General features: G+C 37.8%; 2 protein-coding genes across 2 annotated transcripts; both read left to right on the top strand.

The window, feature by feature from the left end:
- The first annotated feature begins 2,283 nt into the window (after positions 1-2,283).
- On the top strand, positions 2,284-3,984 carry LOC101305826 (pentatricopeptide repeat-containing protein At5g48910-like). The gene has a single exon (XM_004293026.1). The coding sequence runs from the start codon at positions 2,284-2,286 to the stop codon at positions 3,982-3,984; it is 1,701 nt and encodes a 566-aa protein (XP_004293074.1).
- A 1,319-nt stretch (positions 3,985-5,303) lies between these two features.
- LOC101311440 lies at positions 5,304-8,946 on the top strand. Its single transcript, XM_004291561.1, has 6 exons — positions 5,304-5,400; positions 5,735-5,869; positions 6,629-6,882; positions 7,435-7,646; positions 7,799-8,066; positions 8,250-8,946. The coding sequence occupies exons 3-6, from the start codon at positions 6,631-6,633 to the stop codon at positions 8,538-8,540; spliced, it is 1,023 nt and encodes a 340-aa protein (XP_004291609.1). The 5' UTR covers positions 5,304-5,400; positions 5,735-5,869; positions 6,629-6,630; the 3' UTR covers positions 8,541-8,946.
- Positions 8,947-25,569: the final 16,623 nt, after the last annotated feature.

Below are 25,569 nucleotides of genomic sequence, written 5' to 3'. Positions count from 1 at the left end.
ATCGTCTAAGTGATTCATAATTATTATTATTATTTTTTAAAAAAAAACTAACATTCCATCTCCTAAGTAAACATTTTCGTCTCCTAAGTTCTACTTAGGCTACGAAATGTAATTCTGTCTCCTAAGTGATTCATATAAATTTTTAATTTTTATTTTTTCAAAATGTCGTCGTCTAAGTAAAAATATTCCGTCTCCTAAGTAGTACTTAAGCGACGGAATGAAATTCCGTCGCCTAAGTCGTTCTTAGGAGACGAAATCAAAATATTTCGTCTCCTAAGAACAACTTAGGAGACGGAAACTGTTTCATCGTTCAAGTAGAAAATTCCGTCGCTTTAAGTTTAGGAGACGGAATTTTTAATTCCGTCACCTAAGTGCTATTTTCCAGTAGTGGTTAGACAATTTAACAAAGGTAGAAGATGCTATATAATTTAACATCAATACACCGAATCTTTTTATATTAAATGGATCCAACTGGTCCACATGGAAATCGTATCGATAATTTATTACTTTAGAAAGATTCAGTGTATTGATTCTATGTTAAATTATATAGCATCGAGCCCAGTGCAACTAGTCTAAATAAAATTCAATGTGAAGCTAACGTATCAGAATAAATGTCCTTAAACGGATCCAAGCATATGCTATAATTTATTACTTTAGAAAGATTCAGTGTATTGATTCTATGTTAAATTATATAGCATCGACATTTAATTTAACATAGAATCAATACACTGAATCTTTCTAAAGTAAGAATCAATAGCATATGCTTGGATCCGTTTAAGGACATTTATTCTGATACGTTAGCGTCACATTGAATTTTATTTAGACCAGTTGCATTGGGCTATGAACTGTAAATGTTCATTAGCTGGGACGTAATCAGTTATTTGACTTGGTTCAAATCTGTTGAGGATTGTGTTATGGGTCGGACTCTATTTATGTGGGTAGTTTTATCTTTTAGAGACATCGAGTAGTTTGAACAAAGTCGTGTCATTTTTCTAGACAAAAAAAAAAAGTCATGTCATTTTATGGCTCCGTATGGCTTGCCTTTTTTTTTATCTGCTTCTTCTTCCTGCATGAAATATTGCTCATAATGTTATAAGGTTGCAAATTCTAATAGAAACCCACTGGTCCACATGATGAACGACTTTAGGGTAGATGAGACGACAGAGGATGTGGTTGAAGACGCAAAAATTAGTGTAGTTAGCTTAAAATAAAAGGAGGGTTAGGGGGGGGGGGGGATGTAGTTTTGGGGTTATTTTTCATTCGTGAAACTCATGCATCATAAAACAACCATTTAACTGAAAAGAAAAAAGAGGATTCAAGCTCAAGTTCACAAAGCACAGTTTGAAAATTAAACTATGACACATGACTATCAGAGAATAAATTGTCCTTATTGTTAAAAGTTGTCCTTATTTATGTGGGTAGTTTTCTTTTTTAGAGACATCGAGTAGTTTGAACAAAGTCATGTCATTTTATGGCTCCATATGGCTTACCTTTATTTTTTATTTGCTTCTTCCTGCATGAAATATTGCTCATAATGTAATAAGGTTGCAAATTCTGATAGAAACCCATTGGTCCACATGATGAACGACTTTAGGGTAGATGAGACGACAGAGGATGTGATTGAAGACACAAAAATTGGTGTAGTTAGCTTAAAACTAAAGAGTTGGGGGGGGGGGTATAATTTGGGTATTTTTCATTCGTGAAGCTCATGCATCAGAAAACAACCATTTAACTGAAAAGAAAAAGGAGGGTTCAAGCTCAAATTCACAAAGCACAGTTTGAAAATTAAACTATGACACATGACAAACAGAGAATAAATTGTCCTTATTTGTTAAAAGTTGTCCTTATTTGTTTAATAACAATATAAGTGGATTTATTTGTGTTAAAATTTTTTTGAATGGGGTATATGTGATTTGTTAAAGAAAAAAATTGGTACCTTTCAGTAAAATGTTCAAAAATAGAAGGGAGATGGAAATCGAAAAATACAAAAGAACCGGGATATGGTTTGATTGTAGAGCGGGAAGGTTCACCATGACAACCACCGCAGGCTCTCCCTCAATGCTCGTCACCCAAACCCTCCCACTCTTAGACAAGTGCAAAACCATAACTGAACTGCGCCAGCTTCACGCCCACATAATCAAATCAAACCTCATCCACCACACACCCACCGTAACCAAACTCATTTCCCTTTACTCCCACCATGGTGGCCTAACCCATGCTCTTTCAGTCTTTCACCGAATCCCAGACCCCAATCCCTTCATTTTTTTCTCACTCATAAAGCAAATGTCTGAGAGCTCAACTCCACTAGAAGCTTTACTCTTCTATGCTCAAATGCTTTCTTCATTGAAAAACTTGGACCGCGTCGAGTTTTTGCTGCCTGCATTGCTTAAAGCATGCAGCAAGTCACGTGCTTTGGAGGAGGGGAGGCAAGTTCATGGCCAGATAGTGAAATCCCAGATGTTGTTTGATCCGTATGTTGCGAATGCATTGATTAGGATGTACTCGGAGCTGGGTTGTATTGGGTTGTCACAAAGGGTGTTTGATAAAATCCCTGAAAGAGATCAAGTCTCTTGGAATTCACTGATTACTGGGTATTTGAGGGTTGGGGAGATTGAGCTGGCTCAAGGGATTTTTAATGAGATTCCGGAGAGGGACATGGTTTCGTGTAATGCAATGATTGATGGGTATGTGAAGAGTGGGAAGTGTGAGCTTGCTGAGGAGGTTTTTATGACAATGCAGCATAAGGATGTGGTTACTTGGACGACAATGATTTCAGGGTATGTGTTTAATGACCGTCCGAAGGAGGCATTGGGTTTGTTTAGGGAGATGTTGAGTCAGGGCATTCGGCCTGATGCCCCGGCTCTTGTTAGTGTTCTGTCAGCCATTGCTGACTTGGGTTTTGTTGAGGAAGGTAAATGGGTGCATACTTATATTCGTCTGAATAAGATTAGTTTGAGTTCAGGGTTTATTGGATCAGCTATTGTAGATATGTATGCTAAATGTGGGCATATAGAGAATGCTTATAATGTGTTTGAAATTATATGTCATTGTAGAAACATTGGGGACTGGAACTGCATGATCTCTGGCCTTGCAATGCATGGCCTAGGTCATGAAGCTCTGGACATTTTCCTTGACATGAAAATGAAAGGAATTGAGCCCGATGAGATCACTTTCTTGGGACTTCTTACAGCTTGTAACCATGGAGGTCTAGTTGATGAGGGTAGATATTGTTTTGAACTTATGCAGGATAAGTACAGACTTGTTCCTAAGATTCAGCATTATGGATGCATTGTTGATCTTTTAGGTAGAGCAGGGCACTTGGAGGAAGCGGTTAATGTTATACGGAATATGCCCCTAGAAGCGGATGCTATAGTTTGGAAGGCAATTCTCAGCGCTTGCACGATTCATGGTAATGTTGCAATTGGGGAAAGTGCTGCCCTCAAGGCAATAGATTTGGCTCCAGAAGACTCAAGTTGTTACATCCTCCTATCGAATCTTTATGCCAAAGTTGGGAGATGGGATGATGTGGCAAAGGTTAGATTGATGATGAAGCAGAGGGGAGTTCAAAAGATTCCAGGATCAAGTTCAGTCCTTGTGAATGGGGAGGTTCATGAATTCCTTGTGGGGAAGGAAATGAATGTTAAATACAGTATTGAGGTTCGTACCAAGATAGATGAGGTTGTCACTAGGTTGAAATTGGAAGGATACAAACCCGATTTGTCTCAAGTCCTTTTGGATATTGAAGAGGAAAACAAAGAGGACTCACTTTTTCTACACAGCGAGAAGATGGCCCTTGTATTTGGACTAATAAACACAAGCAAGGGTTCTCCTATTCATATAGTGAAGAACCTGAGGATTTGTTGTGATTGCCATTCATTTATCAAGCTGGTTTCAAAAGTTTATAATTGTCAAATTGTTGTGAGAGACCAAAACCGTTTCCATCAACTCGAGAATGGTTCGTGTTCCTGCAAAGACTTCTGGTAATGAGGTAGCTTACTTGTAATATTCACTCAAGAGTGAAGACTACATGATTCATTTTTCTGGTTTATAAAGTTGTAAAGCTGCATCGTCCTGTGGAAGAACTGAGCTCACTGGGCAGGTTTCAGTCTCAATCTTTGGCATTGGGAGTGCAAACTACTTTCGCATCTCTCAATTTTCCCCGGAAAGGAGGTGGCTCAATCTCAACTAATCTGTGCATCAAGAGGGTGAGCTTCTTACTTATTACTTATACTGATTGATGGATATTAACTGTACATGTTGCAATATTTCATTGAAAGCCTACAAAATAAATCATGGAAACTCAAAAACCCAAGTTGTGGTATTCCCAATCTAATCATCAATTTTTATTCATATCTTGCGTTTTCCACATGTTTTATTTTGTACCAGACTTGGCTGTCTGATTGAACTAGTGATGGTTCTGTACATTTTACCCCTTCAGAACTGTCACCTTCACATGAATTCTCTAAGTTTAGAAATATTTCCTCCATTAGTTCTGATTCCATTGATTAGAACTTAGAAGTGGGTTATTTTTTTGAATGAATTTCTGAGAGTAACTGGGATAATCAAATTCTATCAAGAATTCTCCAACTTTATATAATCGTTGGACGGCACAATCCCAGATTCTTTTCTCCCAAGTCCTATTTAACCTCTATGAGTAATGTCTGCAATGAAAACAGAAACACTAGGAAGATACGAATCGACAAAAGTTTTGCCATCCTTACAAATGAGCAACCAATTTCTCCAGCCATGGCATTGCAAACATGTTACACATCCACTCCATAGCTGATAAGTGGTGCTACGTTGTGTTAAAGTAAATACGTCAAAATTGATAATCACAAGTCAAGCTGGGATTCTTCTATGAACTGGAATAGTAATAAACACTTTTACCTTCTGTTACAGAAAAAGAAATTTCATGTTATGAGCGCACTTTCTTTTTCTTCACAGGCAACCCAGTAAATGCCATACTATAAGAAACCCCACAAATTGATGGGTGGGATGTGGGCAGAATATGACAATATATCATCGTGTACTATACTAAGCATGTTGCACGTATCAGCTTCTTCCTTCTGCAAAGGGAAATAAAACAAACAAGAAAGAGAAATATCTTGGCACTATTATTGCATGCGTGTTTGTGGTTCAAATTTGCTCGTGGATTTTCTTACTTGTTTGGACTATTGACTGTTAAGTGGGAAAGTGTTAGGTGAGATGATCAATTGAGCAGATTATCTGCTACTGAAGGAACCCAATTTTTCAGCAGGTGGGCTTTTGATTTCTCATCTCTTTGCGATTTTGTTCTTCTTTTTCTTTCTTATGTGTGCTCACTTGCTAGGTAGTTTGAGCTGCCTCAGCCAGGGACAGTCGCCAGAGGAACAAGACAGCCAGACCCTCCTCAACTTTCAGGTGGTTTTTTTTTTTTTTTCTTTGTTTCCTCAGTTTACTCTTGTTAGTTGTTTCCTCATTTTACACTTGCTCTTGTTTCCTCATTTTACTCTTGCTAGTTTGCTGAAATTTTTGTTTACATGGAATTGATATTCATGCAAGATACCTGTACACTTGAATATTTGAAGAACTTCCCTGATGTGCTTACTTATTCCACTCTGTGGATTTGAATTATATGTGATGCACATTCTAAGCAACTTTTCCAACTTCTTAGCACCTGGATCTGCAATTGGTCTTATGAAAGTACATAGTTAAATATTGCAACTGTTTTATAAGAGATTGTAATATAATGTAGGATACATTCAATTTTATAAGAGAATTGGAAGGCATCTGTTTCAGAGGTTTTAATGCATTGTATGTGACCTTATCCAAGTTGCATCAGTATATCCCACACTGATAAAGTAGCAAATATATTTGAGAGTTGAGACAGGTCCGTAACATATCTATCTTTACTTGTTTTTTCCAGCAAGCTATTTGTTTGAAACTCCTATCTATATTATGTATCTCTTGATCCGGAAGGAATCTTCTCCTGATCAATTAAAGTGTCCATCTAAATGATTATAGACAAACTATTAGCTGTTTTATTTTGAAATCAGAATGGCAAAGAACTAGAACTTGGTTGGATCAATAGATTTTAAATGCTTACTAAACTTGTGCGAAGCTTCTGAGTTTTTGGAAATCCAGATATTTTTTTTTTTTTGGACTTTGCAGAGTTTTCTGGAATCTCCAGAATGTTATGAAAAGGACAACTCTCCCAATCTTTTGAGTGTATAGTTACAACGAATGTGAACCTAAAATCATATGGACATGTCAATATACATACGGAACGTTTAATTTTTGAACATATTACATTTCCGACTTGTAACCCCAAAAATAACTACTCAGACCTGGGATTTTTGATGATGTTGTTGTGTTTCTTTCTCCTCCATGTAAACTATCTACAACATAATGTTCCTCGATTATCCTTTCTCATTCATATTTGCTAGAATGAACATAAATCAGCATATGAATGTTCATTTCAGTAATCTGCTGCAAAGAATGGTTTAAGTAAACTGAAAGTTCTGTGTTTCCTGGAAAAGAAAATCTCCTGTGGACTTGGTTAGAGAAAAAGTTGTTGAGACCTTATAGTTTCTATGTGGTGTCACTAATGGTTGATTCCGTGGTATTAATTAATATTTTCTTTTTCCAGCAATGATTGCACCAGTAGTACTAGCTTTGACAGTGGGTTTCCTTGGCTGGGCTTATCAGGCGCTTAAGCCTCCCCCTCCTAAATTATGTGGTTCACCTGTTGGTCCTCCTGTCACTTCACCTAGAGTGAAACTCAATGATGGTAGATATTTGGCCTACAGGGAGTTTGGAGTGCCTAAAGAAGAGGCAAAACACAAGATCGTCATCATTCATGGCTTTGACAGCTCCAAAGATTTGCATTTACCTATTTCTCGAGTATGTTTTTATATTGTTTCTTTTTTGGGCGGGCACAGTTTTTATATTGTTGATGCATCCCTTACAATTTTTTTGAAGAATTGTACGGAACTACTGCAACACTGAGCTGATATGCTGGATAGCTGTTATATGTTTCTGACAAATTTTTTTGAAAACCAAATGATTTTTTTGTGTAGTTGGTTGCTGTAATTTAGCTATAAAGTAGACATTACAATTCTCCTAGTATCTGTTCTCCAATTCGATGTCAATGTTTGTTTTGCATTCACTTTGTCTCACATATAGTTAAGCACATTCAAATCAATACATGCAGAAAGTATGTCAAGATTTCCATGTAATTATTAATGATGTTTACCGGAACATACATGAATGCTAACATCGAAACTCTCTGGACTTCAATGACCCCAATTTGGAAGTAACATCAGATCTCAATTTTTGCATGCTACATTCTAGTACATTGCATCAATACTATTTCACCATCTTTGATAAAGTGGAAACCCTCTTATTGTGTTCTATTTAATTCACTGCAAAAACTTGTGTTTTATTTATGGTCAGGAACTCATTGACGAGTTAAGGATATATTTCCTCTTCTTTGATAGAGCTGGTTATGGCGAAAGTGACCCTTATCCATCACGCTCAGTAAAGAGTGAAGCATATGATATTCAAGAACTGGCCGACTTGTTGCAGATTGGGTCCAAATTCTATGTAATTGGAATCTCAATGGGGGCTTACCCTGTTTGGAGTTGCTTGAAATACATACCGCACAGGCCTGCTTCTTACTTCAAGACCATGCCGCTATTGTCTTTGTTTTTTATTTTTTTATTTTTAAATTTTTTTTTTTAAATAACGTTTCTGCTGAGGTTGTTATAAAGTTTTTTGTAAAGCATGCTTCTTACATATTGTTGATACATCACTGCAGATTGTTAGGAGCTTCCCTGGTAGTTCCTTTTGTGAACTACTGGTGGCCTTGTATTCCTGCTAATCTATTGAGAGAGTCCTTTCAGAAGCTGCAGGTATCGGACCAACGGACATTCAAAGTTGCACATTACTTCCCATGGCTACTTCATTGGTGGATGACCCAGAAATGGTTCACTGCATTAAGTATGATGGCTGGAAATATGGAGATCTTCACCCCGAAAGACCTAGAAATATTGAAGAAAATTTCTGAATCCCCAAGTGTTGGTCAGGTACACAAATTTTCTCATATTATGCTGCATAACTAAAAAGCCTTTTTTCTCTTTTCCTTTAGGAGTCCAAAGTTTTCAAGCTTTACACATGGTTATATGAACTCGTAACTATCGCGAGATTATCTGATCTAATCTCTTGGTTTTCATCTAACTACAAGCGTGTTTTCATAATTCTTATTGCAGGAAAAGGTGCGACAGCAAGGAGAGCATGAATCTCTTTACCGAGACCTACTGGCTAGCTATGGAAAATGGGAATTCGACCCCATAGACTTAACGAATCCATTTCCAAACAATGAGGGTTCAGTTCACATTTGGCAAGGTTATGAAGACAGGATCATTCCATATAAAGTAAACCGTTATATTGCCGAGAAGCTTCCCTGGATTCATTATCACGAGGTTCCTGATTATGGCCATTTTCTCTTCTTTGAGAGTGATCTATGTGAGGCTGTTTTGAAGGCACTCCTGCTTGGATAAGTTCTATGCTGATTGCTGATGGTATGCCTAATCAATCATGCAGCCTTATTTTTTAGTAAGCTCTGGTGGCTCTTAGCTAGCAACCTTTTCTCAGTGCTGCAATGTCCAAATTAGATATAAGGTTAGCATCTAGCTAGCTTACTTCTTGGACGAGTGAGTTCTAGCTAGTTATCTTATTTGATAATCATTTTTGTTTCACATCAAAAGCAGCATGTCCTTTGTGGGAGCAGCAAGTACTACTTGAGATCAGATTTTGCTTCAATCTTATGTAGAATAAAGCTATAAGATTGTTGTGACTAATTTTCTTATAAAGTCAGGGGTCTGGAGACGATCAATTTTACTCAAGCCCCATTATTTATAAACAAGCATAAGATAATAGGAGAGCAGAAGACTTGACTTGTTGCCCAAGCTCGAGATGACTCGTTAGGTATTGTAATTCTTCAACTTTCTTAGGTACTGATGCTCTTGTATTCAGTTTACATGAGATATCACAACCACTTGTATACATTTGGAAATCAACGACCAAAATGGGAAGAAAAAAAAGAACCAAGAGGTTATTTGCATTTTATGAGTGTTTCTGAGTGGTTGGGGGAGACTTATAACTCTTTAAGAGTTTTAAAGCCAAAGTCAGATAATCTGTTTCCTTGAGTAATGATGTGGATTCCAACTAAAATTTCATGTTGAGACTTGACAGGTTATATATAAGTGACAGAAAATGTGTCATTGAAATTTGGAAAGTCAGACATTTATGTTGGGGTAGGGCTGGGCTCGGGCCTAAACCGGCATAGCATTTACAGAGCCCGGGCTCGGACCGGTTACTGTATACCCGGGCCGGGCTTTCCTCTTATAAAACAAGGGACCGATAAAAGCCCGAACCGGGCCGGGCCGGGCCGGACCTTTCGGTTTTCGGGCCCAAATTCTGTCAAAACACAAAATTTCAAAATCTGTACAAATGCTTAATGCATTACAGACTTTACAGTCAATCAGCTTTACACATCAACATCAGCTGCAAAAGTGCATAAACTGCATTCTCATCTCTCACAATTGCAAAAAATAAACTTGTAAATGAAATGGCAATGCAACCATCATTCCATCAATCTATCATAAGTTCATAACTCAGAAGTCATAACATAAGTAACAACTACTCAAAAGTCATAACAGCAAGTTTAAAAATACAAATTCCAAACCTATATAGCCATAAACAACAACTACTCATAACAATGAAGGCATCTCAAAAAGCCATGCACACCTTGAACATAACATATCAAAAAGTATGAAATCTGCAACATGTCAAATTGTCAAAGTCTGAAAATAGGCAACTATGCAAGCCAACTGTCATAAACTCCCAGTCACAACTCACAAGTCACAAACATAAACTAAACTACTAAACAACATTTCAATGTTCCAATGGTTCCATAGCAAATTAAAGTTTCAAATGCAGATTGGTAACATAAATAAAAACGAGAAATAAGCTTATAAGCAACATATAATACCCCGTACCTAAAAGGTTACTGTTTGGGGTTACGAGTTACCGCGGATTTTTCTTTATTCGCGCTCGGAGATTTAAATAGTGATTGCTCGAGGTTGTTTTCGAGCTTTTCTGGAAATGGGTAAATAGTGGATTTAAAAGTCTGAAGTCGTGGTACACGTTTATATGAGCTCACCGGTATGTCCGGATTATTTTCCGGAGCGATGAGCGATGTTCTGTGAATTTATGAAGTTTACAGTAAATTTTCAATTATTGTTTCTTGTAACCGTTTTACCGTAAAGGACCCAAAAAGTTGACTTTTTGTTAAGTTGATAATTTGGGAGAACTTCTTTCATGGAAGTCGTAGAGGACGTTAATACGAGTTCGTGGACACGTGGCACGCTCAAATTGGAGTTCGTATGAGAAAATTATGGTCTAAAAACGGAAAGTTTCTATTTCGGTAAAGGGTATAAAAAGAGAGAGGAAGGTTCTAGAGGGATCGGTTAAACCGACCTAAGCAAAAAAAAATTAAAAGAGGAAAGGAAGGTTCGGGAGAAGGGGGGAAGAAGAAAGAATTCAGACCCAGACGGGTCATTCTCGACCCGAATGGAGTGGACGGGTCAACCCGACTGGTTCTCCGTTTTCCGGCGACGGCGAGGAGAAAGAATGGTAGCGGCAGCTTCCTCTCGTTCTCGTGGTCATGCCCAAGCCCCTGATTTTCAGATAAGAAGTCTGGAGTGAGAGATTCGAAGTGGAGAAGGAGAGGCTGGGTTGCCGGCGAGTCTCCGATTCCGGCAGCGTCGACGCCTCTCACTGGTATGGATAGCTTCATCTCCTCATCCTCGACGTTCCTGTATCTTCAGCTTGTCGAGACGAGGTCAGGTGAGGGAGAATCTAAGAGGAGGAGTTTCTAAGTTTTCCGGTCGTGTTCTTCTTTTTCCAGCGGTGATTGGTTTCGATCAAGGTATGAAACTTTGTCCATTTTTCGAGCTCTAACTCTGTATATGCATGGAATTGAGTTTGGTTGTGTTTTGGCAATTTTGGATTTTAGGCAGTGGAGGACCACCGTCTGTGGCCACCGTTCACGGCGGCGGCGGTAGTTGTAGAAGTTGCTTTTTGGCTTTAGTTAGTATATTGAATAGATATATGTGATTGTAGATGCTTGAATTCAAGATTGGAGGGATCGTTGATTTTGGGTCTCTGCTCATTTCGGGTTTACTGTTTGTGTTGGTGATTTCTGTGTTCTTGTTCCATTTCCAATCATATGAAAGTGCAAGAACATGAATTGGTGTTGTTAATGCTAGTGATTAGTTGTTGGTTAATATTGAAGTGAAGGAAGACTGCACAGATTGTTATTGTTATTGTCTGATGATTTTGGGTTTTGAATGAGTATTGAGATTGAAAAGAGTTTCTTTATGATGGAGCTTATTTGCCTGAAGTTGAGTTGGAAGGTCTTGTCTGACAAAATTGGTGAGCTGATGTTGGTGTTGTTACATTGTTGCTTAAGCGGGAANATTGGATGTAGATTATAGGAAAGTAGAAGAAGATCATTTGTTCAAGTTTGGGTGTAGAGAGTAATTTCAGATACTATGATTAAATTCCATTTGAAGTTGAATTGGTGTTTGGAGTGGAATTGGGTCATGGTAGCTCATTCGACTTTAAAGGGGTTGGAGAAAGCGAGTAAATGCAAGAGTTGGACAGTTTGAGAAAAGTAAGTAGAAAACGGCAAAAGAGGATTTGGGTGTCCTTAGTAGTTTTGAGGACATGGTCGTATCAATTTGAAGTGGATATTGGAGTGTTATGTATGGATTTGGGATTGGATTTAGTTGAATGGGTGTCCATAGCATATCTAATGGGTGTTCTTAGTAAATCTAGTTAGAATGTTTAGTAAACTTGGGACTTTATATTATTCTCCTGGAACTTTATATTAGAATGATAATAAATTGGTATAGTTTTGATGATGCATGAGGCTTTGTATGGCCGGATTGATTTGATTTAATGGATGTAAAAGAAAACATATTAAATTTTGGTGTGTATCATGAAATGGTTCTTGGGAGGCCGTAAGTAGGGTTTTGATTTTGGACTTATAGTGGTAAATGTGATGTTGTTAGTGCAGGTAGAGAAGTAGATTAAAATGTTGAACTACGAGTGGCTTGATCCCTTTTAAAAGGGTACGTAGGCAGCCCGATCAAGTTTTGGGTGCAGCCGCAAATTAACAAAATAAAAAATTTAGGTTCCAAACGCGTCAAAAATGTTTGTTGTTTTGTTTGATTTTGAGATCCTATCTCATTTTCGATTTAGGATTTCCTTATTTATTTTATTCGTTTATTCTTTTAACACCTGGGGCAGGGTGTTACACAACATCATGCCCAATTCTCCATAACTTCCAAGTTCCAACAACAGATTTGTAAGAATTATATCTTTCTTTCCCTTCATCTTCTCCCTACAAGGTAATTATGCAAACATGAATCTAAAATTATACCAAAATCAACCAACCTATTGATGCAAACTGAAAATACAGTAAAGAAATTAATGAAATTATACCTTTCGATTTTTTCGTTGCAAGAACCATTTGTTTCAGTTTTGCTTTTGCAGGCTGGGACTTGGCTTGGACATCAGTAGGCTTACCGACGGAGTCGGCGGGTGACTGAGGTGGAGAATGAGAGAGGTGTGGAGGCCGGAGAGGAAGAGACGAGCCGACGCCGGAGAGGAAGAGACGTGCGCAGGTCGAAGCCGGAGAGGAAGAGAGCCGCGGAGGCCGGAGAGGAAGAGAGCCGTGTGTCGTCGTCTAGTCGAAAGGCAGAGAGGAGCCGAAGAGAGGAAGAGAGCCGCGGAGGCCGGAGAGAAAGAGAGGCGTGCGTCGTCGTCTAGTCGAAAGGCAGAGAGGAAGAGCCAAAGAGAGGCGTCGTGACCGTTGTTGTCTCGTCAAGACTCACAAGCAGAAGGGATTAGTCGATTAGAGGAACTGAGGAAGTGAGGAACTGAAGAAGAGGGATTAGTTTGACTTAGGGCTTGACTAATCCTATGTGGTTGGACTTATGCTACTAGTATAAGCTTGCCAAAATTAACCAATTGCTGAATGACATATATGGACGCCGGGCTTTCGGGCCTAAAATTGCAAGCAAATATAGGGACTGGGACCGGCCCGGGTACATCTAGGCCCAGCCCGAATGGACACCAACTGAACAAAGGACCGTAAAAAAACTCGGGCCGGCCGGTCTGTTTTTTTTGCTAGTTCAGGTTTTTTGCCCACCCCTATGTTGGGGTGCTTCTAAATGTACCTAGAGAACTTCTAAATAGACCTAACAATTTTTTCAATATTAAAATATATCTAATTAAACCAACAATATTCCCTTACTGCCCTTATCTTGCACCCATCAAAAGAACACAGCGATGAAAATTTTTCAGCGTTAGGTCTAGACGTCTAGACGGTCCAGTCCTTTGATCACGACTCATGGACCTCTCTCGTTATATCTTTGATTAAATTTCTGGGATGCATGCTAATCTACATAGGAAGAGGAATTCTTGCAATTCAACTGATTATCTCCACTGAATTGGGCAGTATGAGCTTTGCCAAAGCAATAGAAAACTGCAAATTATTTAGATTACATGGGGGGTTTCACCGGTCGTTCTGCACTTCCCCTCCTCCCAAATGGATTATAGTTATGTGAATAATCATCATTAAAGAAATAACAAAAAGGAAGACAATTGTTGGCAACAAAATCAAGCATGCAGTGGTATGAATGGAATACAAGTCTTTTTCCCATTATAAGTCCGGACCTCTTCTCTCCGATCTAGTCAAGCTTGACCAACATTATGTTCATGATCAAACTCAATTTGTTGCACCAAACACACCCACAAAGCACAAACTCCACGGTACTACGCTGGGAAGTTTTAGTTGCATTGCTGGGTTCAAGATCGATAGGGCAGTAAGGGAAATATTCTAATTTAATTTGATATATTTAAAAATAAATAATTTTGCTGGGTTTACTTAGAAGTTTGCTGTATACATTTAGCAGCATCCTTTATGTTGCTATCATTATGTTGCTATCATACATGCTAGAGTGAGGCACGAGATCGAGTCTCACAAGAAACTACAAATTTAAGAATATTTTGATCACCAAGGTATAAAACTTAGAATGGTTCATTGTCACATACCCATAATGAGATCATGGTCGTAATAATAGTTGTTGTACTAAATTCATTGTCACATACTATATTCGCTCCTTCGGAGCTGAGAAAAACCGTAGCCTAAGGTTTCGCGAAACAGGGTGCGATGACCTCAGTCTACGCCTGTGCTGGGTGGCATACGATCTACTAGCAGAAGTTCTTTTTCGTTTGGGATCAAGATCTGGTTCGGGTTGTTGCTTGAAGTTGGTTTCGTGGAAGTGGAAGCGCTATACCGACATCTTGGGTGTGATGACGCATGCGGCGGAGGCAAGCAGTGAGTTGATATTTAGATTTTGATTTTCGAGAAGAGGCAGAGATAGGTTGGTGCTACTCTTGTCGTCAGCTTTTGTGTTTCAAGAGGAGATTTCTTATTGAGCAGAAGGAGGAAGGTGGCGATCTTGTTAAACTTTTCATATTTGGGCTTAGTTCAAGACAAAATCTCGTGAGTTTCCCGAAATATCAGGAAGTTTCCAAAATATCAGGAAAATCTCGAGAATTTTGTTCGATACCACTTGGTATGTTGAGATAATTTCGGATGTTGCAACAAACGATAAATTCGACGATATATATTGCCAAAATTATCGATTTTACAGTCCTTAAATTGGACAGTTTTTCACCATATACTCCATCAACACCTTTGAAGCCTCCTTAATTCTTAATTTCACTATCTCAATTCTCAGTTTCACTATCTCAATTTTTACAGTTCCATCAAGAAAAACATTGTACGAAATTGTGATAAAATAGGTGAATGAGAATCCTTGTGATCGTACTTCTTTATATTTGAGATACTTAGCACATTTCTAACTTCTTCAAGACTTATGAACACGAGGCGATTACAAAAAAAAACATGAAGTTATTATGTGATTTGCGCTTATCTACTCGGTGAGCAACTAATAAATATGTCTCCACATAAGAGCATCTCCATCCGAAAGGCCAAATATTTTTATCAAATTTGAATTTGACAACACATGGCATTGTCAAAATTGACAAAGTCCCTACTCCAACGAAGTGTTAATATTCAATTATTATTACATTATTTCTTTATTAACTATTTATAATAAATTCAATTATTGAAAGAAACTGTCTTCTCTTTCTCTTAGACAAAGGCGATCTCCTTCACTACCAAAACTTATTTCTTCTCGGTGCATGTCAAAGAAATTTCCTTCTTTGCCGTAATCAACCTCCAGATTTAGATTGCTTGTTTTCTTATCTTTCTTTCCTTGTACTCATCTTCTCCGATTTGTTCATCTTCCCAGATCTTCTTCGTATTCGGTTTTTTTTCTGCCCACATTAAGGGTCATTGTTGGATGCATAAGCTCATCCATACATGCAAAGCACCTCGGGAGAATCAAGTCAACATGAAAAGTTTGCTTCATAAGCAACTTCTCCCAACACATGGGTACGTTTTATGAGAGTTTCTCAACCCAACATTTCACTCGTGAATAAATCTCCTGATGCATTTGTCACAAAACAAGTGGCCACACCTAGACATAGTGGGTTTAAAGGGGGAATCTATACACAATCCACATTTTAGTTCAAAAATTAGGTCATCAAACTTTTCGGAGCCTTGGTCTTGGCTGCAAAGGCTCTGACTTCAACACCGGCACCAGTGGGTTGACATCAAACAGTAGCGGATCCAGAAACTTTTTTTAGATTGGCAAAAATTTAGTCTATGAAAAATTAATACTCTTCTTAGAGCTGAATCATATGGAAAGGACTTGACCTCTTTTTCTTATTACAGATATAAGTAGAAGCTGGTTTTTATTTGCTTTGATACGTCAGCTTATTGTATTTTTATTTCTATTTATTTGGTTTTTTTACTGTGTAATCCGGATTATAGTACATTATTGTAATAGTATTCATTGTCTAACATTTCATGTGGGGACGATGAGTTAGTCCCTTCTGTGCTTACCCAAAAAAAAAAAATCTTCTTGGAGCAATGAAATACACTAAAACATTTTCTTATCCCGTGAATAGTTTAACACTTAAAATTTGAATTTTAAGTAGCACTATGCTTGACACTTATCAATTATATAATATGAACAAGGTTGGTTGTGTAATGGAGCATGTGGTGCATTATAAACCACATGGGGTTTTTGTTCCCAAACATAGGATTGTTTCTCAGTTGCAAAGGTAAATATTGAGGAGGAAGCCGAAGAAGAGGACAATGATGATTCAAAGGACTGGGCGATGATTTCCTATAAGCTTGTTCTAAAAAAGTCAGAGAACCGCTCCTTTACAATCAAGGCTCCAAGAGGTCTGAAGTTATCTACCATGTCGATTGGTCCAGGATCTTATGATAACATCATGGGATGTGACTTTTCACAACAGAGGGTGTTCGGAGTTTATTCACTGAGTAGGTTTGTTGATAAACAATGGCGCTGGAAGAAATTAGCAGATATTGAGATTGGTTTCGGCAAGCCTTCTACATATCTCCTAATTGTAAGGTTCACGAAAACCGAGGAACAATACCTCTGTTTTCTAAAGGATGACCGCTCATTTATAGGCTGCAGCTCTGTGTTTCCTCATAATGAACAATGGCTTTCAAATGTGTTGTACACTGATATGGCTTCCCGGTTCTCCACAGTAAGCATTGTGCCTAGAAGGTTCAAGATGTAGTAAATTGATGAAACTGAAGGGGTTGACCCTAATGCACATGGAAAGGACCGGAACTCTTCAAAGGCAAAAGTCAAAATCACAAAAAAGACGAGAGGGTTGACCGAGAAGGACAAGGGAAGGACAAAATCTACCCAGAGGTACATTTGAGTCACATAGAAGGCTCGAAGGGTCATCATGATGGATTTTGTAAGGTCATCATCATGGAATAGTATCTTTTGTATGATCAGATCATAAATAGTTAGAAGAGGAATGTTATCGAATTATCAACTGTTTTAGGAATTCTAGATATTGTTCAAAAGTTTTTTTACTGATTGTTTGTATTGGAGCCTTTGTTAATATAACGATGGAACAGTGTTGCCCACAAAAAAAAAAATTACATAATATGAACAATACAACTAAACAGCCCCGTTCACTTGGTCAGTAGGTGGCCAGGGATTATCTGGTCAACTACCGTCGGATTTGCTCGATTTTAATCCAAGGGTTGAGATATATCAAAAGCTTTATCATTTCTGTCCTTGGATCAAAATCGAGTAGATCTGACAGCAGCTGACCAGATAATCCCTGGTCACCTACTGACTAGGTGAACGGGGCTCTACAACTAAATTCCATTGACATTGATTTGAAGAGAGAAAGAGCTCATGCCCTTAATTGACTACTTTCTATTATTTCTCTTGGATTTTTTTTTTCTCTTTAATGACCATTTAATAATGTTTATTAACATTTTTAATGACTTCTTGATTTTCTTTGATTTTTTTTCTACCGCTATCCTAATTAAGCACGTCGTTCTAGGCAATTATTTTTGAACTTTTTTTCTAAACATTTTTCATCGAGAAATTTTATTAACACATCCCTAAATACTAGATACACATCTCTTTTTTTATACAAATTATATAAGAGTTTGTGGGTACGTAAAATTACCAAAAGAGACATTCATATCAAAAGTAGAGAAAACTTGTTGAAATAAAATATATACTTAAAAGTTTTCTTCTTATATACGAGAACAACGTATGTGAAGATACTAAGCCCTATAATTTAAACCTCTATAAATTAATAACGTCGGGACCGGTAAAAAATATTAGGGCAGATAACACAAAAGTGTCATTTGAAGGTACAAATGATAAAAAAAACCATCAATTGTTCCACATGTTAAAATGGTCACCCCAAATGTTATCAGATGATAAAATGGTTACTTAATTATGTATAATATGATGTAATGGTCATGATTAAGTGTCAATTATGATAAAAAAGTATATTTTTTAATTTTATGGATTTACGATTCTACCCTTCTGTTAGTTTCTCTTGTTCTCTTCTCTCTCTGTTATTGCTTTCTCTCAGCTCTTCTCTCAGCTTCTCTCTCTGTTACTGCTTTCTCTCTATACTTGATCTCGATCTCTCTCTCGCTCTCTCTCGATCTCGATCTCAATCCCGTCGGCGCTATCTGAGTTTCGTCGTTCGTATCCGTGACGTGGTGGCTTCATCAGTTCCGCCATCCACCGCCTTCTAACGCAAACGAGGTCGATGTTTTGCTCAGACACAATGTTTTTGATTTCTTTCATATTTTGATGTTTTGATTGATTTATTTCTGTGTTTAATCGTTATAAATTCATATGATGTCGATCGGTGAATTCTAGGGTTCATAGGAATTTAGGGATTTGAAACTCTTTGACTCAATCTGTTCTATATTCTCAGCCTCCCAGGAACTTAGTGATTTTAGTCTTTGAAAAAAGTGATTTGTTTGCATTGTTTTGCTTATTTTGGTTGTGTACTCTGGTGAATGAGCATGAGTTACTTGCATTGTGTACTATGTGTTTGCATTGTTTTGTTTATCTGAAATACTATACATATTTCTGTTCAGGTACTATGGACAGTAACTATACTGCAAAGCTTGTGTACTCTGGTGAAGGAGCAGCAGTTTCATTTGATCATAGCGTCTCATATTTTGATTTTGCTAATTCTGTACCTGACCGATTTCCGGTATTGGGCAGAAGCATTGTCAAGCTGAGGTATACTGTTTTTCCTGATGTTGTATCTTATCGTCTTGAAAATGAAGATGATATGAAGATGATGTTTAGAGTTTTGGCCCGTTATAGTTCAGATTTTGTTGATGTGGATGTTTGCTCTTTCGATGTTAGTGCTTCTGGTTCTGAAAGTGTGTTGAGTAACAATGTTAGTGAAGAGTCTAGCGTTTCATTTGATGAAAATGATTATTTAGGATGCTACAAACCAGAGGAAGCAAAGAGGTATTGTAGCAAAAGGTGGGAGAATTATATCAAATCAAAGGACCAGAAGTTTCAAGTTCCTTTTAGTAGTTACATTGACAGTTACAATTCTGCTGTTAGAGGTTTCATTTATTTAGCTGTTGCTTTTTATTATGATAGTGGAAACTGTGTATCTCATTTTTCGTGGTGCAGCGGCACGCTGCAAATATTAATGCAAACCTCATTTTTTTGTTTTTCTAAGTGCTTTGTTTATTTCAAGTTTCATTGCTTTGTTTGTTTCAAGTTTCATATTGTTCATTAGTTACATGAGTAGTTACATTGCTAGTTACGTAGTTACATTGCTAGTTACCTCCATGTAACTATGCATGCAACTATTCATGTATGTAATTATGCAACTATGCATGCAACTATTCATGTATGTAATTATGCATGTAACTATCCATGGATTTTAATAGATTTCTGTTTTAATACGCAACGGGACGTTGCCGTTGCGGTGCAATGACATGCTGCAATTATTATTAAATAAATTCATGTAACTATGCATATAACTATCCATGTAACTATGCATATATGTAACTATGCGTGTAATTATGTATTTATAGTTACATGGATTTTAATAAATTCATGTAACTATGCGTGCAACTATCTATGTAACTATAAATGTAACTATCAATATAACTATGCATGTGAATTATCCATATATGTAACTATGCATGTAACTATCCATAGTTATGTAACTATGTGTGTAACTATGCATGTAACTATCCATAGTTATATGGATTTTAATAGATTTCTGTTCTAATACGCAGCGGGACGTTGACGTTGCGTTGCAGCGGCATGCTATAATTATTATTAAATAAATTTATATAACTACGCATGTAACTATCTATGTAACTATCCACCTATGTAACTATCAATGTAACTATCCATGTAACTACAAATTGCTAGTTACCTAGGTAGTTACATTGCTATTTACCTAGGTAGTTACATTGTTAGTTACATGGATTTTAATAGATTTCTGTTCGAATATGCGGTAGGACGCTGCAGTTGTGGTGCAGTAGCACGCTGCAATTATGGCAAAGCAATATGGCAAAGCAAAGCAATCTGTAACACAGAATATGGCAAAGCAAAGCAAAGCAATGTAAAGCAAAACAATCATGTAACTATGCCAAAGCAAAGCAAAGCAATCATGTAACTACTTTTTTTTCTCACACAGAATACATAATATGGCAAAGCAAAGCAATCTGTAACAAGCTACACTTTTTTCTCTCACACAGAACACATAATATGACAAAGCAAAGCAATATGTAACAAGCTACACTTTTTTTTCTCACACAGAACACAAAATATGGCAAAGCAAAACAATCTGTATTAATAGAGATATGTTCCACACAAATAATCTTTCATTTAGCTGTTCAAATACAATTGATGAAAAATTGATATTAAACTTGGTGAACCTACTGCTGATGATGTATTGAGTACCAACTGTGCCTATGGTTAAGAAACCTCTTCACCACTTGTGCTCTAAACTTCAAAACATCTTCCTTCTTCAATGTTCTGTCAAACGTTTCCTCCTTGGAAAGTTTGTCCATATAGTACATAATGAAAATCCCATAATCCAATCTGTTTTTCGAAAAAAATCCAAGTCAAAATAGAATCATTGAATAAACAGTTAATTTCTTACATAATAGTTTCCCTACGTAACTATCCGTGTAACTACAGACTGATAGTTACCTGGGTAGTTACATATAAGCTACACTTGTGTATCTGCCTATGTAACTATCTATGTAACTATAGACTGATAGTTACCTGGGTAGTTACCTAACCAAAACTTTAAATCTGAACTACAAACTTTTAAAACTTACGATGTGGGATCTTGCTGAGGTAGTGGTCTATTGACTTGACAACTGATCGGGATCTTTTCAATATAGTTTTTCTTGACAACTGATCGTAAGCTTTTCTTTTTTCATTACTAGCTTCTCTGAACTGCTTTTGTTCATGTCCATTTTTCTGCGGGACATTTTCTTCAGCATGTCATCTGCTTGTTCTTTGACTGCAGTCATCCATAACTCAACCATAGTTGCCTGCACAACAAAATCATTGAACAAACAGTCAATTTCTTACATAATAGTTTCCCTACCGTTAACTACATTGACCTACCTATGCATGTAACTATCCATCTAAGTAACTATTCATGTAACTATCTATCTAAGTAACTATTTATGTAACTATGCATGTAACTATTCATGTAACTATGTAACTATACATGTAACTAGAGATCGGTAGTTACCTGGGTAGTTACATCTCACATAGAATGCAAAAGAAAAGAAAGCAATCCCTATAGCTACATTAAAGCTTCACAACAGATAACAAGAGAAAATCTTTACCATCTCTTAGGCATCTTTCCATGTCTGTCCCCTAGTCCCGTCTGCTGTTCTTCCCTTCATTGAATCTAGGTGGTAGAAGGTAAGGGGGGGGGGGGGGGGGGGGGGTGTTGAACTTGGAAAACAAAGAGTGTATGGTGAAATTTTGCTTCACTTGTCATCGGAAAAAAAAATTATCTGTCGCTTCTCCCAAATAGTCATACAACTTGTCAAAGAAGTAGTGGTGGATGTTCCTTCTGTGAAGATTTTCTGTTGAATGCTATTAAAATGAAACATAAACTATCAATCAATGTAACTATCCATCTATGTACTATGCATGTAACTATCCATATTATCAATTATTAATAGAGATGTAAATAGTTTCAGTCCTTACCCAAGCCATGGTGATACGGGTGTATCCTTTAGCTTTTAGGAATTAGTGATTCCTTCTCCAAGTTAGTTAAGTACATAGTTTTCTAGTTTGAAAAGGAATAGTTGTCTAACTTAGTTAAGAAGTAGTTTCCAAGTTAGATAAGGATTTATAGAGTTAGACTCTATAAATAGAGGTGCCTAGCTTAGTTCTAAACATCAGAGAGTGAAACAGAAACAACATCTGTTTAGAGAGAGCGAAATAGTTAGAGAGATATATGTTTAGAGTGTTATTGTGAGAGAAGGCATTAGACAATAATCATTGTACCCTTTTGCACAATAATAAGAGGAGAATACATTTTCTTCGAACTACATTGCTTGTGTGTTTTAGTACTGTTAGCAATTCCGCTGTTAGCAGTATCACCTGAGTAATTCGTATCAAGTTGGAAATCAGAGCTAACCGTATCCGTGAGGAGTCCTGTGGTGCATGGTCCTGACTCATTCACTTTACAGAAAGCTAGGAAAAGCTCTTGTGTCTTTGGAAAATACCACAAGATCAAGAGGAAAGAAGATGGGTGATGAAACACCAGAAAAAGAGAGACTTGCTGCGTTGGAGAAGCAGGTAGCGTCAATGAAATCTGAGTTTTCAGAAGTGGCCAGCCTCCTCAAACAACTGTTAATGAAAGAGGAACCTTTGGAGAAGCCGAAAGATGCGCCTTCGGAATCGGAAGATGGGTTGGAGGAATCCGAATCAGATAGGGAGTTAGACAACGCCAACAAAACCTCGCAACAAGAAGGAAAAAGATCCTTTCGGAACTTGAAAATTGACTTTAAGATTGAAGTCCCGATGTACGACGGTAGCGTCAACGTTGACAAGTTGGATGACTGGATGGAGCGTCTTGACACATATTTTACGTTCCATCAAACAATTGTTAATGAAAGAGGAACCTTTGGAGAAGCCGAAAGATGCGCCTTCGGAATCGGAAGATTGGTCGGAGGAATCCGAATCAGATAGGGAGTCAGACAACGCCAACAAAACCTCGCAACAAGAAGGAAAAAGTTCTTTTCGGAACTTGAAAATTGACTTTAAGATTGAAGTCTCGATGTACGACGGTAGCGTCAACGTTGACAAGTTAGACGACTGGATGGAGCGTCTTGACACATATTTTACGTTCCATCATTTTACATCGAAAGCGAAGATCACCTGTGCGACTCTGAAATTATCATCTCACGCTTTAACTCGGTGGAAGTCTTACAGGAAGAATAGTGTTGAGAAGGTAGTGTCGTGGAAGCGGTTCAAAGAATTGCTTAGAAAGAAGTTCTATCCAGTAGGGTTTCTGGAGGAACAATGGGACAAATGGCATAACTTGCGCTAGAAAGTCAATCAGTCCGTACAAGAGTACACTACCGAATTCCAGAATCAAGCTATGGTTCTAGATATATCCCTGACGGAGTATTCGGTATTTACGAAGTACAAAGTAAGACTGCATTAGTACCTCCAAAGGGAGTTGAGTTTGTTCAAGGTACAATCTGTTGAAGAAGCTAGCGAAAAAGCCATCGCCGTTGAGAAGAAGTTCAAGAGGAATAGAACTAAGGGAGATGGAAAACAGACTGGGGGTAAGTCAAATGATTCCTATGCCAAAACGGAAGAGCATAAGAATGGTGTGTCTGATGGGAAAGAATGTTTGGTTTGCAATTACTGCGAAGGAACAGGCCATGTGGCAGATAAGTGTTGGGTGAAGTTTCTTCACCTTAAACCAAGAGTGTTACGGCACAAGGAGGAGAGGAAGAAGACAACATTAATCACAAACGAGGCAAAAGAAGTACCAGGATTGACAGAACCAAATGCGAAGCTCAACCTTATGGCAGGAACACAGTTAGGGAACGACGACGAGAACCGTAAGGAGCAGCTTTTTGTTGTAAAGCTGCAGGTGAAGACCAGTTTAGTTGATGCCGTTGTGGATCTGGGAAGTCAGAAGAACCTTATTTCGGAAGCTTTGGTTCAAAAGTTAGGTCTTCAAACAGTCAAACATCCGAAGCCATATCCATTAGGATGGATTCAGAAGGACACAGGACTAAGTATTACCAGTCAATGCACATTCAAGTTTGCTCTTCATGAATCTTACATTGATGAAGTGACATGCGATATGGTGCCATTGGATGTTTGTCATGCGATATGGGAAATTTTTACTTATGGGATATAGATGCTATCTACGAAAGGAAGGCTTAGAAGTACACATTTATAAAAGACGGACAACGATTCGTTATCCGGGCGGCGTCCCTCCCACCAGAGGCAAGCTTGGTAGCAGCGACTCAGGCTAAAAGTTAGTCAATGCTTGTAGGAAATTTGTCTTGTTGACATGTCCACATGGAGGGCAATCAAGTCAAGATGTTGAGAAGTCAAAATTGAAGAAGTCACAAGCAAAATACAAGACTAGACCTTGTAACTTTGGTATTAGCGACTTAGTATGGTTAAGGCTGAGTAAAGAGCGCCTTAACGAGGATCTATTGCTAGAAGATTGCATTTTGGAGCAGCAAGTGGCTACGACACGTCGAGGGGAGCGAACAGTGTTCCGCATTGGGCGTGCAGGTCAGGTTCCAAGCAAAGCTAAATGGTTCAGCAAAGAGAGTGAAACAGAAACAACATCGTTTTAGAGAGAGTGAAACAGTTAGAGAGATATCTGTTTAGAGTGTTATTGTGAGAGAAGACATTAGACAATAATCATTGTACCCTTTTGCACAATAATAAGAGGAGAATACATTTTCTTCAAACTACATTGCTTGTGTGTTTTAGTACTATTAGCAATTCCGTTGTTAGCAGTATCACCTGAGTAATTCGTATCACATGGTCTGCATAACCCTGGGACCAACAACAGACTGAGAATCATGCTAAGAAATTTCGTTAGCTATAATGGCACCAAAGCAGTCTATTACATTGCATGCCACTGCTTCGTCCATTATAACCTCTAGCAAATCAAGCTTTGTAATCTCTAAACCAAAGAACGGGCCTTCCCATAGGAAGTCTCTGCAGGAAAGGATTAAGCTGGTTAGATTACAGGTTACATCAGCAGTTACTCAATTATCCATCTATGTAATCTCTATGTAACTATGCATGTAACTATCAATGTATGTAACTATCTATGTAACTATGCATATAACTATCAATGTATGTAACTAAGCATGTAACTATGCATGTAACTAAGCATGTAACTATGCATGTAACTATACTATCAATATAACTACTGATTAATAGTTACCTGAGTAGTTACATGCATGCTACACTTGTGTGACTACATTAATCTGCCTACATTAACACAAGGCCTAACTAGTGTGCTACATGCTAGTCACCTAGGCATTTTAACAACCAAATCCAATATGAAAAACTTTGTATCAAAAATGAATTTTCAAAGTGATTTGAGTTTACCCGTCATTTAAGTTGTCCCAGCAAGTTTTCCATTTTTTTCTTTGTCAATGGATCCATGCACTTGAATGCTTTGAAAGTTGTCCAAACCGCCTTCTTAGTCATAGTTTGTATTGGCCTCGCGGTGGTTGGCACAATCTGTATTGGCATCGGTTCCATCTCATCATCCCCGATAGTATGAATTACATCTCCATACTCAGTCAGTTCTTCTCCTTCTCCTATCTTGTTCTTCCTCTTCTGCTCAAGATTTTTCTTTCTTTCTTCTGCTATTTCTTTGGCCTTCTTCTCTCTGGTGTTTTAACCTCCCCCCACCAGTATTTATCATCTCTTTTTGCTAGCCTTTTTTGCTTGTTCTTGATCCTAGCCACATAGGAATACATCCCCAAGGATGATGTTGTCC

Source organism: Fragaria vesca, linkage group LG2 (assembly GCF_000184155.1).
Source record: "Fragaria vesca subsp. vesca linkage group LG2, FraVesHawaii_1.0, whole genome shotgun sequence".
Taxonomy (NCBI): Eukaryota; Viridiplantae; Streptophyta; class Magnoliopsida; order Rosales; family Rosaceae; genus Fragaria; species Fragaria vesca.
This window is presented reverse-complemented; position numbering and strand designations above follow the sequence as displayed.